Genomic DNA, 13,162 nt, shown 5'->3' with positions numbered 1-13,162 from the left:
AAGAGCAAGTTTCAGAGTCTCTCTGACATCTGCTTTAGTCTTTTCTTTCCTAGTTAGTTACTTTTTGTTTTCTCCATGGATGGTATTCTTGATGTCATATCACAATTCATCTGGTCTTGGTTCAATGGGTCAAATATGGTCTTCAAGATGGTCTTTACTTCTGGTGGGATTTACTCAAGGTCTTACTTTTGCTTTCATGGACTTTTAATTTCCTTCAACGTCTATCTGAACTTACATTTGAACAATTGATCATCTGTTCCAAAGTTGCCCCCAGGCCTTGTTCAGGATGATGATATTGAGCTTCTCCATTGTCTCTTCCTACAGATGTAGCCAATGTGATTCTTGTGTGTTCCATCTGAAGACCACACATAGAAACTGTTTACAGTGTTGAAAATAGATAGCTCCAATGAAGAAGTCACTGATCTTGCAAAATTCCATCATGTGATCTCTAGCTTCACTTCTATCTCTAACAGTTTTTCAGCTACTAGCCCTTTCTGTTTCCAAGTTTTACATTCTAATTGTCAATAATTATCGATGCATCTTGATTACATGTTTGGTCAATTTTATGCAGAGAAGTTGGGAGGATTCTTAATTTCGTCATCATTAACTTTAATGCCTGGTATGTAAATCTGAATTAATATTGTATTAACCTGACTTCTTGTAGGTATATACGAGGGGGAATCCCCACAAAAATGGAATCCCCCACCAAGACTATGTATTTAAATTTTTTTACAAATCAACCTTATCGTCTTCAAAGTACTCTCCATTATACTTACCACATATACTCAAGTATAAGCCGATCCAATATTAGCCAAGGCACCTAATTTTACTACAAAAATTGTATTAAAAATGTGCTGAAGAACTCAGCTTATGCATGCATATATATGGCAATACATTTGTCAAATCTGCAATTCAATTCTTGTGAACATTTTTCAAATACATCTGTTTGAATGGCTTACAGAACCTCCCTTATTTTTTTCTTCACTTCTTATAGTTTGTCAAATTGCTGTCCTTTCATGATTCTTTGCATTCAGGGAAACAAAAAGAAGTTGCACTGAGCGAGGTCAGGTGTGTAAGGTGATTGGGGCAAGAGAAGAAGGCTGTTTTTACCCCAAAATGACACACTGAGATAGCTGCGGGACCAGGTGCATTGTCATGGTAGCAAAAGCAATCCCCCATTTGCCACATATCAGGCATTTTTTTGCATACTGTTATGGTATCTTTTCAGAACCTCTAAATAGAAAGCTTGATTAACATTCTGACCTATTGTAATAAACTCCAAATGTACTATTAGTTGACATTTTCATCAGTTTGGGAAGTTGACGGAAGTCCAGACGATGTTTGTCATCAATCAACATTTCACCTTTTTTGAAACATGAAAACCACTTGTACAGTTGAGTTTTTCCCATAGTGCTGTCCTTGTAAGCTGTATTGAACATCACAACAGTTTCTATGGCATTTTTCCAGAGCAAAAAACACAAAATCTCACACAGCGCATGCTTTTTTCTTAAAACAGCCATCACAAAAAACAATGTTCAAGCGAAACCATTATTTTTTTATCATTTTCTTGGGGGCTCATACAACTCTTATCACAATCCATATATACCTTAATTGTATAAAGCACATGTGTACATTCATTAACCTCAAAACATTTGCTCTCTACGTAAACCCCTGGCATTAGCTCATTTTCCCCCTCCTTTTCCCCTCCCCCTCCCTCATGAACCCTTGATAATTTAGAAATTATTTTGTCATATCTTACACTGTCCGACGTCTCCCTTCACCCACTTTTCTGTCATCCATTCCCCAGGGAGGAGGTCACATGAAGATCCTTGTAATTGGTTCCCCCTTTCTACCCAACCCTCCCTCCACCCTCCCAGTATCACCACTCTCACGACTGGTCCTGAAGGGATCATCTATCCTGGATTCCCTGTGTTTCCAGTTCCTATCTGTTCCAGTGTACATCCTTTGGTCTAGCCAGTTTTGTAAGGTAGAACTGAGATCATGATAGTGGGTAGGGAGGAAGCATTTAGGAACTAGAGGAAAGTTGTATGTTTCATTGTTGCTACACTACACCCTGACTGGCTCGTCTCCTCCCTGCAACCCTTCCGTAAGGGGATGTCCTACAGCTGGGCTTTGGGTCCCCACTCCTTACCCCCGCCTCATTCACTCCCCCTCATTCACAATGACATGATTTTTTGTTCTTTGATGCCTGATACCTCATCCCTTCGACACCTTGTGATCACACAGGCTGGTGTGCTTCTTCCACGTGGGCTTTGTGGCTTCTGAGCTAGATGGCTGCTTGTTTACCTTCAAACCTTTAAGTTCCCCAGACAAGTGAAACCATTTTTATGAAAAAATTCAATGTGCCCAGGGAGAAACTTCCCAAGTGGCACCAATGGGTGCACTAACTCAGAGTGAGTTGCTTGATACTCAACTAGCAAGAAAAATGTGTACTACAAAAGCTTTGCTAGGCAGAACTTTTTTCCCATTTTGGGGGGTACCCCTTCATAGGTATTATCCTATCACAGATAGTATCATATTTCAAGATAAGTATTGAAATAATTCTTTTCTATGATGAATGCAAAATCATTACTTTTGTATTTGTCATTTCCAACATAGAAAGCTATATGGTCTATTCAAAATGGCTAATACTAGTCAATTTCAGCTCATTAATGTCTAAGATATCTTTGTGTTTTCCATTTTGCTTCCAACAGCTTTCATTTTCCTAGGCTCATATTTCATAATTCCATGTTCTGATTAACATGTTTGTTGTTATTTCTTCTCATTTTGAGAAGGTCCTATATAAAAATAAAGGTCCTGGAAATAGTTTGTCCATATCATTAAAATCAACTCTACTTTAAGGATGTGTCTTTTCCCCAGTTGTATTTTGAATAGCTTTAAACTTCAGTGGCTTCTCTTCCAGCTCTGTCAGACACATACTGCCGCTATTCATAAGGTTTTTAGTGGCTAATTCTTCAGAAGTTGATAAGTCTATCTTTCTTCCTAATCTTTTAGTGTACAAAAAAACCCCTCCAACTCTGATATATGATTTAAGGAGAACATTTATTAAGTCCTAATGGGATAAAGACAACACAGATCATCATTCGAATGAGAGAGGTCATTAGTACAAGGTTAAAATGGAATTGGAGGATTTGCAACTGAGAAGCTAGATAAATAAGGCATGGAACAAAGGGAACTGTCACAAATTCATGATTGGTAGCAGATCAATACACCACAGTTGCAGGTGGGCCTACAGAAGCAGAAACAGGACCATGACTTGGAATAACAAATTATTAGATAGAAGAGCTTACAAGATTGGTCCCGGGCCTTCCCACTAAGGCAGTCAGGGAGAGATTGATAAGCCATGATTCATGACTTTTCAACTGTCTGTACTCTGCACAGTATGGTGAACCCCATCAAGGACATACCCAGGCAAACCCCTAAGAAATAGACTTCCCTTCGTTGGGTTGGCTGGAGAGGAGTGGAGACAATCTATTTCTAAGGTACTCTGCCTGAGACCAAGATTATCTACATCCTTGGTAATGTTCAGAAAGAATTCAATGGAAACCATCTTTTTGGGGACCCTGCAAATAAGAAATCTGGGCAAAGTCAGCGCTGTAGTGTAGAAGTTTCCCTTTGGAATTATTCTAAGACAGCTCTTGAGAGTCTCAAAGAAAACCAGGTTGGTGCCATGATAGAAAGAACCAAAAAAGGTGCAATTTTCTTGGCTGCTTTTTCATTAACACTGTTTCCAATTTGCTTTTAAAATCTTCATAATAAGCCCCTGTTGTTGCCCTGTGTCCTTAGAGAAAATTTATCAAGATAACGCACTGTAATCTCCCCCAAAGAGTTGCCATGACCTCCTGAGCTGATCCTTCTGCCTTGAGTTTAACTGCCCAGCATCTATGCTTACAAGACACTGTTCTTTGTTTTGTTTTGGTTTTTAAGGCACCTTAATGAGACTAATCAAGTGTAGTACTGAGAGAGAACTTGTCTACAGTCATCCAGAGAGCAGAGAGACATGTTTAAACACATTTTGTTTGGAATAAGCCCATACATGTAAGAACTGGAACCCTAGATAGATTATATTTTTTACTCTCATATATTGTCTATCATAATGAAAGCTTTATGCTATTATAAAATAATTTCAATGTTTGTTGCAATCACTGATCTTGAATTGCCACACAAAATCATTCATTTCATTAAGTAAAACTTTTATGCAGTATAATTTAGTTGTAGTCTCAATGTATATTATCACTTAATGATCATTCTTTTTGCATGTTTTCATGTAAACATCTGTGGCTTTGTTATCTTAATTGTTTTAAGAAATAGAATCTCTCATCACTCTAACAACCTAACAAGCTAATAATTTCTAGTTCTAGTACAGTCTTTACTGTATTAAATCTAAAATTTTAATGAAAAAAGAATTTACTAAATTGATGTTTTTCTTAGAAATTAGAACCCAAGCATTTGACTTACATGTGAAGTACATTTTGATTCTCTTAATTGTCTTGATGTCCATTTATCTCCACATTCAGCATCTGTTTATTATGAGAAAAAAAATTTCTATTTAAAATAAAACATTTATTGCAACATATGAAATTACAACATTTTACTATTTTTAACCTACAAAACATTTAATATGCTTCAGGTCAATATAAATAGATAGGAGTTTGAGATATATGAAAAGATAACATCTCAGTCAGTGTAATATATGACAAAATAATAATAATATATGAATGATGAAGGGTTCATGAAGTAGGGGGAAGTGGGGAGGGAGAGAGAAAATGAGCTGCAGATATTAAGGGCTCAAGTAGAAGGCAAATGCTTTGAGAATGATGATGGCAACAAGTACATGTTTGTTCTTGACACAATGGATGGATGTATGGATTGTGATAAGAATTGTATGAGCCCTTAATAAAATGATTTTTTTAAAAAACTTTGGGAAACAAAGGACTGAAAAAAAAAAGAAAACATCTATGAAACCACCACACAGGTAAAGAAATTGAACATTAGGAGAACCCATGAGGCCCCATATCCTCCTACTCAGAGGTAACAACTATCTTCACTAGTGTTGTCATACATAAGCATTCCTAAATAATAATTTGTAAATACTCTTAAATACTGTATGATGAAATAATATGGCTAACCACATCAGCAGTTCCAATCTACCAGGCACACCACAAGAGAAACATGAAGCTATCTGCTCCTGTAAAGATTTACAGTCTTGGAAATCCTATATAGGGTCACTAGGAGGTGTACTTGACTCAGTGGCAGTGGGCTTTTATGTATTTTATGTACTATCATGCAATTTTGTTTTATTAGCCTATATTTAGGAGAGTCATCCATATTGCTGTACAGTCTTAGTTCATTTGTCTTACTTACATAAACTATTTCACTAAATGAACACAAGATATTCTGTCACAAGTAGGCATTTGGGATGTTGCTGGTTCGAGGCTATCACAAGCTAACAACATTATTATTAACTTGTTTTACATTTATCACTTTATATATGTACATATATTTTTCTAGGTATATGTATCACTACGAGAATTATGAGATATTGGGTATGTGTGTCTTCCATTTTTTTCTACAATAACAAACATATACAGGTTTCCCCCACTTTCTGAAAGTAGAACAATCTTATGAAACGTTCTGTATGCTAAAATGGCATAAAGCAAAGAAGCAAGTACTACTAGTTTATATGGAAAAATGAGCAGCGAGCATTCTTAAACCCAAAAGAATACATGAATCCTAAAATAACATTAATGTATAGTAAAAGCAGGAATGATATGATAAATACAGTCTATATAAAGTAGAAATTATGCCTGTATGATATATAGTTCCCAGGGAAGGGAACATCATTCTCACTGTTCAGAGATGTTCACTTCCTCTTCAAGCGTTCACTACAAAACCAACACTGAATGTTAGCTTCAATTTTACCCCTTTTTCTTTAAATGGAAAATCCTCTATGGATTTCTTTCTATTTACTAAGACAGGTGTTAATATAGACCTTTCATTAAAGTGAAGTAGTGTGAGGCAAATTTTTGAGAAGCAGGGGATTTCTGTATATTCTGTGACCCTTCATCTAATTGATTCAAAGAAAATAGTTTCAGTTAAAAGAGTACAATAGCATCATTTATCATAGCAAAAGAAAAAACCCCAGAATAAAATATCCAATGTGAGAGAATAGCTAAGTATACTATTGCATAGCCACACAATGGAACACAATATAGTCACTATAAAGAAAATATTTTAATAACTTAGGGAAAGGCCCTAAATAGTATATCAAGTGGGAAAAATCAGGATACCAAAAAATACATATAAAATAATGATTTATGAATTATGTAGGGTTCATGAGGGAGGAGGGAGTTGGGAAGGAGGGGGGAAAATGAGGAGCCGATATTAAAGGCTCAAATAGAAGGAAAATGTTTTGAGAATGATGGCAACAAATGTACATATGTGCTTGACACAATGGATGTACGTATGAATTGTGATAAGATTTGTATGAGACCCCAATAAAATGATTTAAGAAAAAATACATATAGTCAGGAAAAGAACAAAATACACATGCACAGAAAAAAGACTTAGAATATGTATTAGTAGTTAAGAGTAGTTACATCCAGGTAGTTGTATTTTTGTTTCATTTATTTTTCTGTCTTCCAAATTTTTCACAAATAGTTTTTCTTACATTTAGAGAAAATGTATGTAAAAACTAGGCATGCATGGTCAGTTAACCAGAAATACAAATACTCTAAATAATTTATTTAAGTAGTATAGAAACCTGATATAATGTTACCCATACTTTAAAAAAAAACACTTCTGATGAAAAGAAAATAATAATAATAAAGTGGGAAAAAAACTTCATTGTGAATTAGGTGAAATTTTACAGGGCAAATGGTCGGTTTTACATTCAATAGCTCGTTAAACTTCTTATTATCTTGTTCTATTTTTCCAACAATTTTATTGGCATATAATTCACACATCATACAAATCAACAGTTTGATCATATCAAGAAGAGTTGTACAATCATCACAACAATCAGTTTCATTCTTGTATGCATCATCATCTATTTCCCCATTTCTTTTTAATGCACACACACTTAAGGAAAACATGAACAGCAAATACCTGTATCTTCTTTTTCAAACCACTGTTGTTTCTGTGGTGTTAACAATCTAAAACACAATAAATATAAATCTTATATTATTTGTTGAGTTGCTATTCATAAATCATTTTAAAATGCAAACATTTTCTTATTTTTAAGTTACCTGAATCTCATTAAATTCTGTAAACATTTCTTAGATGGAACGTGTGAATATTCTGACTGATTATTCACAACTGAGTCATTAAATATCTAGACAAAGGAAAAACATTAGAATTAGCTATACAAACAATTTAATTTCTTTTCTTGCCAGAGCTACTCAAAGTCTCATCATTTAACTGCAAGTGTCATTCCCATCCTCATCATCAGTATCAAGTACAAACATTAACTGAAACCAACGCATATGAAATTCTAAGTCAAACATTGAAAATTAAGGTTTAAAACGCTCAAGAAACTTGACATTCTTTGGTAAGTATAAATAATCCTGGATGGTAATATTTCTGTTGAGGTAAGCGGTCTCATATTCTTGATTCATCGAGTGACCCTTATCATTACCTCAAACTGGTTTCTAAGTCTAACTTCTGTAATCTTTTAAATTGAGCATAGTAAACCAAAATAATGAGTTAAAAGATGAGTATGTATTTATGAAATTGCTAATATTTTATCTTTAACTAAATTCTATTTAATAGATAAACCTCTGCTTTATTAATGTTTGCATTGTCTGATTCACCTTTCATTCTCTCTTATTATTCTGAAGAGTCTCCAATTTTTATTTATTCCAAAATGAAGGCATTTTTATTTTAATGGGAAATTTATCCCTTATTTTTGTTGTAATTGGTCTGAATTTTATAGGTCTTAAGAATACGTTATCAACCTCTCTTAAGAATCAGTATTTAAAAAAAGAACTAGTGTTTTTACTGTTTTGAGTATATTTCAAACAATCTTATGTGTACATATTCACATGTTTGTCAGTGCACATATTCAGATGTTTGTTTAGAGTAGATGCCAAGAAATGAAATTGCCAGTTATGTACAGTTTTATATTTTTAATAAGTACTGTGAACCAGCCCTCCAAAGTGCTTGTATCAAATTACATTTCAACTATAGCCCTGGTGACATTGTAAGCTAAGTACTGGCTGCTAGCCACTTGGTGTCAGCAGTTCAAATTCACCAGTGGCTCTGAGGGAGAGGTGAGGAGGTCTGATCCTATTAAGATTTAGTCTCTGAAATCCTTAGGAGCAATTCTACTCTGCCCTGTCCGGTTAATATGAGTCTGAGTCAACTCAATGGCAGTAGGTTTTGGGTTTTCATTTTTGTTGTTTATTCATGACCACAATAGACTCTAAAAAACAAGTTAAGGTCTGCATACCTAATAGATGGGAACTGGGTACCTTGTTGGTTTAATCTGCGTTTCTCTGTAGTCTTGGGGTGGCTCATCTTGTTAAATTTAATGCTCCTTTGGCTTTTAGTTCTGTAAATTGCCCTATCCTTTGTTCATTTTTCATTTGTCTCTTTTTTTGGTTTCTATTCAAAGTTTTAATTACCTTAGAAGAATTGCCCTAAGTGATCACAAAAATTCTCTCAATAGATTATTTCAAATTTAGGTTATTAGCAATTAGTATTCCTTGAGATGCTCCTCTCTCTCTACCAGTATGGTTATTAGCAATTACAAATCTGAAAACTTTAATAAAATTATTCATACGATTGTGCTTCAGAAATTTGTGGGAAAATGAAATAGAATTTTCCCATAAATTTGTGAAGTCCCCTAACAGCTCGTTTGTCTCTTTTTAAGAATTGCTATATACCTCATTATGTACTATATATTCTAGACAGCAATCTTTTACTCATTCGGTCACTGTCTTCTAACTCGGTTAGTGTCATATGAAATATTTTTAATTGTGATGTAGTACATTTATCAATTTGCCTTTTCCTACACCAATTATAATCACTATATTCTGATAATTCTTTAAATGTTTTGGTTCGTGACCACCCAGGGACGCCAAAAAAAAAATGTTTGGGGTGAGAAAAAAAGTTTGAAATTAGATATTGATAACTGATCAACCTTGTGAATCTATAAAAACCACTGAAACCACTTTAAAATGGTAGATTTTATAGCATGACAACTTTACCTCAATAAAAACTTAAATAAATAAGCATTTTGATACATATTAAGTAGTATACATCTCCTTTAGTATTCAATTAAAATTTTGTGGCTTTAAATTTTCAAATATTAAACCATTATATTTCATAGGAAGATGATAGTTGGTCATGATATATTATTTTAGTATTATACTGCTAAAATTGACTTAATAATGTATTTTTTAATCTTGATATTGATGTATTTTTTTCTTCATTATCCTTGTGTTTGATGTTGGTTTTCCTGACACAGTTCAATCTGACTTATAGTGACCAAAATTTACTGAGTCATTTCTCAACTTTCTATACATGTAGTCCCAGATTAACATGTAGTTCATTGTATTCAAGTTACAATGGTTTGCTTGTTTGTTTTTCCTTCACATCTTATTGCTAGTACTATGTTGCAGTATATAATTTGCAGTTGTTATCATTCTCAGATATTCTCTTGCAGATGATTCCAAGTCCCAAAGACAAATAAAACATGAGATTTACAAAGATACTTATAATAAACAATGATCATAATGCAGAATTGACTTACAAAAGAGTTGTCTGAATGGAATTTTGTTAATTGAGGGCTACTGTACTCTGGAATCATTTGTATATGACCATTTAATTCAGTGATTCTCAACTAGGGTGGTTTTTCTTCCATGGGGCATTTGACAATGTCTGGAGACACTTTTGATGGTCCTAACTTGGATGCGCAGTTATGAAAGGGGAACTTTGCCTCTGGTAGGCAAAGGTCAGGACAAGGATTATTTGGCCAAAATGTCAATAGTTCTGAGGTTGAGAAACTCCTATTTAATTTTTAAAATTTTTATAGAATTAACCTGAGGGGGGAGGGGATATCTAAAGGCTCCTGAGGTCGAGGGGGGTAGAATGAAGAGATACAGTAGGAAGAGGAAAATCTACATTTTCTTACAATTGTTTTTGTCTATTGATATTTATATTTTTGTTTTATCTCTTTTTCAGTCTATTTAGCAATTTATATTGCTCTAGAAATGATCAGTGGTTTTCAACCTTCCTAATACCACGACCCTTTAATACAGTTCCTCATGTTGTGGTGACACCCCCCCAACAAAAAAATTATTTTTTTTTTCTTTTTTTACATTTTATTAGGGACTCATACAACTCTTATCACAATCCATACATATACATACATCAATTGTATAAAGCACATCCATACATTCCCTGCCCCAATCATTCTCAAAGCATTTGCTCTCCACTTAAGCCAAAAAAATTATTTTTGTTGCTATTTCATAACTGTAATGAACAGGCGACCCCTGTGAAAGGGTTGTTCGGCCCCCAAAGGGGTCACGACCCACAGGTTGAGAACCCGCTGCCCTAAAGACTACAAGTTCACTGATATTTTACAATTTGACATAAATTTTATACAACATTACCTGAGGATTTTCAATAAATTTCTGTATTCATAAACAAAGACCAGTCTTTTCTGGCTTGTCTTTGGGGAGGGAGTGGGCTTCTCTCTTTTTTGTTTTTATCATACTTTAAAATTTGATCAACATTTTCAAATGTTGGCTTTTGGTTAAGCAACTCAAGTTTGTAAATTTTTCTTTTCTTTTTATGAATACATACTTCCTTTACATGTATCATTTTATATATTAATTTTATTTAATTTTCAATACATCTTAAACTCCAATGTTTGTTTTCAAATATAAATGTCCTTCTGAGAACCAGTTTCCTTATATTCTCCATGATTGAAGTTTACAGTATTATTTTAAATAGATCTAGTTTTATTTCTTCTACAATGCAAAAGCAGTATGAGAGTGTGTCAATTTTTTTCCTTAAAAATTTTTTTGTTGTGGTGGGGGTTCAATGTTTTTGCTTGACTTCTTTTTTCTATATATTGTGCTAAGTAAAGATGCTGGTAAACAATACTGAAAGTACCACAGACTGCTAAAAGTATAAACCAATATGTCCTGGAAGAATTACAGCCAGAGTGCTTCTTAAGAAGCAAGGATGGCAAAGACATGGTCTTACATACCTTGGACATTTTGTCAGAAAAGAGCATTCTTTGGATAAAGACGTCATACTTAGTAGAGGAGGAGCAAAAGAGGAAGGCCCTCAACAAGATGATGGACAGAGAGGCTGCTACAATGGGTTCAAGTATAGGAACAATTGTGAGGATGGTGCACGACTGGGCACAGAGTAGATGATGTGTAAGAACTGCTTCAGTGGTACACTGTTTCTACTACATGTTCAATTTTGAAGACTACTGAGGGAAAAAATGTTATTATATGTATGTTGAAAATAAAGTTTACTAATTGTGTGCTTCAATCCTCTACATTCTTGTTTTCGTCTTCTTGCTTTGTCCCTGTGGCAGAAACTGCCAGTGGTTTATCTTGCCTATTATCTTTCCTTTTATGTCCTACTTTCAGAACCAAACAAAAATATCCGTATTTTATTTTTCAGCTTCTCCAACAGATAGACATGTCCATGAGACTAAATTCTAGCCAATGAAATGTTATCATAAATTGTGTAAAGGACTTCCATGAAGGACAGTTTAAAATAGGGCTGATTCAGCTAGCCCTTATTGTATTCTATCAATATATATTTCCTGCCTGCCTTGAAGTTAGATACAGTGGTATAGCTGCAACAAATGTATTTTGATCATGAGATGACCTGGAAGTAAAAGCTGGACATTATGTATGAAAGGCAAATAAAACAGACAACACCTGAGAAATTACATTTGAGAGAATATTAAGCAGAGACCAAAACCATGTATTTTAGAGCATTGTGATTGATAAGGGAACATGATATTATCTTAAGATATTATTAACTAGTTATGTATTGATTCACATATAGCCAAACTCAAGCCCTACATCGTATTTTTTAATACTTTTATAGGGAGCATGTACAGATATCATAACATTCCATAAATCAATGAAGTCAAGCAATATTAAAGTTTCCTGTCATAACTGTGGGTCCCACCATTTCTTTGAAATGCTATCAATATTTGCCTTATATATTTTGAAATATATCATTTGGCACATCTTTTAAAAAAGAAAAAAAACTTCACCACCATCAAAGTCAATTCCAACTTATACCCACCCTATAGGGCCAGGTAGAATTGCCCCTGTGGATTTCTGAGACTAATTTTAAGGGAATATGAAGCCTCCTCTTTCTCCAGCAGAAGAATTGGAGGTGCTGAACTTGTGGTTAGCAGCCCAATGCATAACTATTTCACAACGAAGGCTCCTATTACAGTTGTTAAGTGCTATCAAGTCAGTTCTAACTCACAGGGACAACAGAACAAAACACAGCCTGGTCCCGCACCAGCCTCACAATTTTTCTTCTGCTTGAGCCCATTGGTGTTAGCAACCACTGTGCTAATCCATCTCATTGAGAACCTTTCTCTTTTTCACTGCCCCTCCACTTTACCAAAGATGATGCCCTTTTCCAGGGACTGGTCTCTCCTGACATGTCCAAAGTACCTAGGATGAAGTCTGAACCATCTTCTAAGGAACATTCTGGCCATTCTTCTTCCAAGAGATTTCTTTGCCCTTTTGGCAGTCCACAGTACTTTCAATATTTTTTCTCAGCACCACAATTTAAACACATTGATGCTCCTTTGGTCTTCCTTATTCAATGCACAACTTTCACATGCATCTGGAGCAATTGAAAATATCGTGACTTGGGTCAGGTGCACCTTAGCCCTCAAAGTAACATCCTTGCTCTTCAACACTTTAAAGAGTTCTTGCATAGATTTACTCAATGCAATTCATCATTTGACCTCTTGACTGCTGCTTCTATGAGCACTGATTAAGGATCCAAGCAAGACAAAATCCTTAACAACATTAATGTTTCCTCCCTTGACCATGCTATCTATTGGTCCCACTTGTGAGCAGTCTGGTCTTCCTTACAGTGAGTTGTAATCCATACTGAAGGCTGCAATCCTTGATTTTCA

The 13,162-nt window shown here is 34.7% G+C and overlaps 1 protein-coding gene across 1 annotated transcript in view; it reads right to left on the bottom strand.

The window, feature by feature from the left end:
• Positions 1 to 13,162, bottom strand: part of C14H14orf39 (chromosome 14 C14orf39 homolog) — a 59,883-nt gene that overhangs the window by 22,283 nt on the left and 24,438 nt on the right. Inside the window, exons 11-13 of the mRNA XM_075530532.1 lie at positions 7,269 to 7,354; positions 7,129 to 7,175; positions 4,480 to 4,541 (exon numbers count right to left, since the gene is read on the bottom strand). Coding sequence (XP_075386647.1) covers positions 4,480 to 4,541; positions 7,129 to 7,175; positions 7,269 to 7,354 — 195 coding nt within the window. The remainder of the gene's footprint in view (positions 1 to 4,479; positions 4,542 to 7,128; positions 7,176 to 7,268; positions 7,355 to 13,162) is intronic.

Source organism: Tenrec ecaudatus, chromosome 14 (genome assembly GCF_050624435.1).
Source record: "Tenrec ecaudatus isolate mTenEca1 chromosome 14, mTenEca1.hap1, whole genome shotgun sequence".
In the NCBI taxonomy this organism is placed as follows: Eukaryota; Metazoa; Chordata; class Mammalia; order Afrosoricida; family Tenrecidae; genus Tenrec; species Tenrec ecaudatus.
This window is presented reverse-complemented; position numbering and strand designations above follow the sequence as displayed.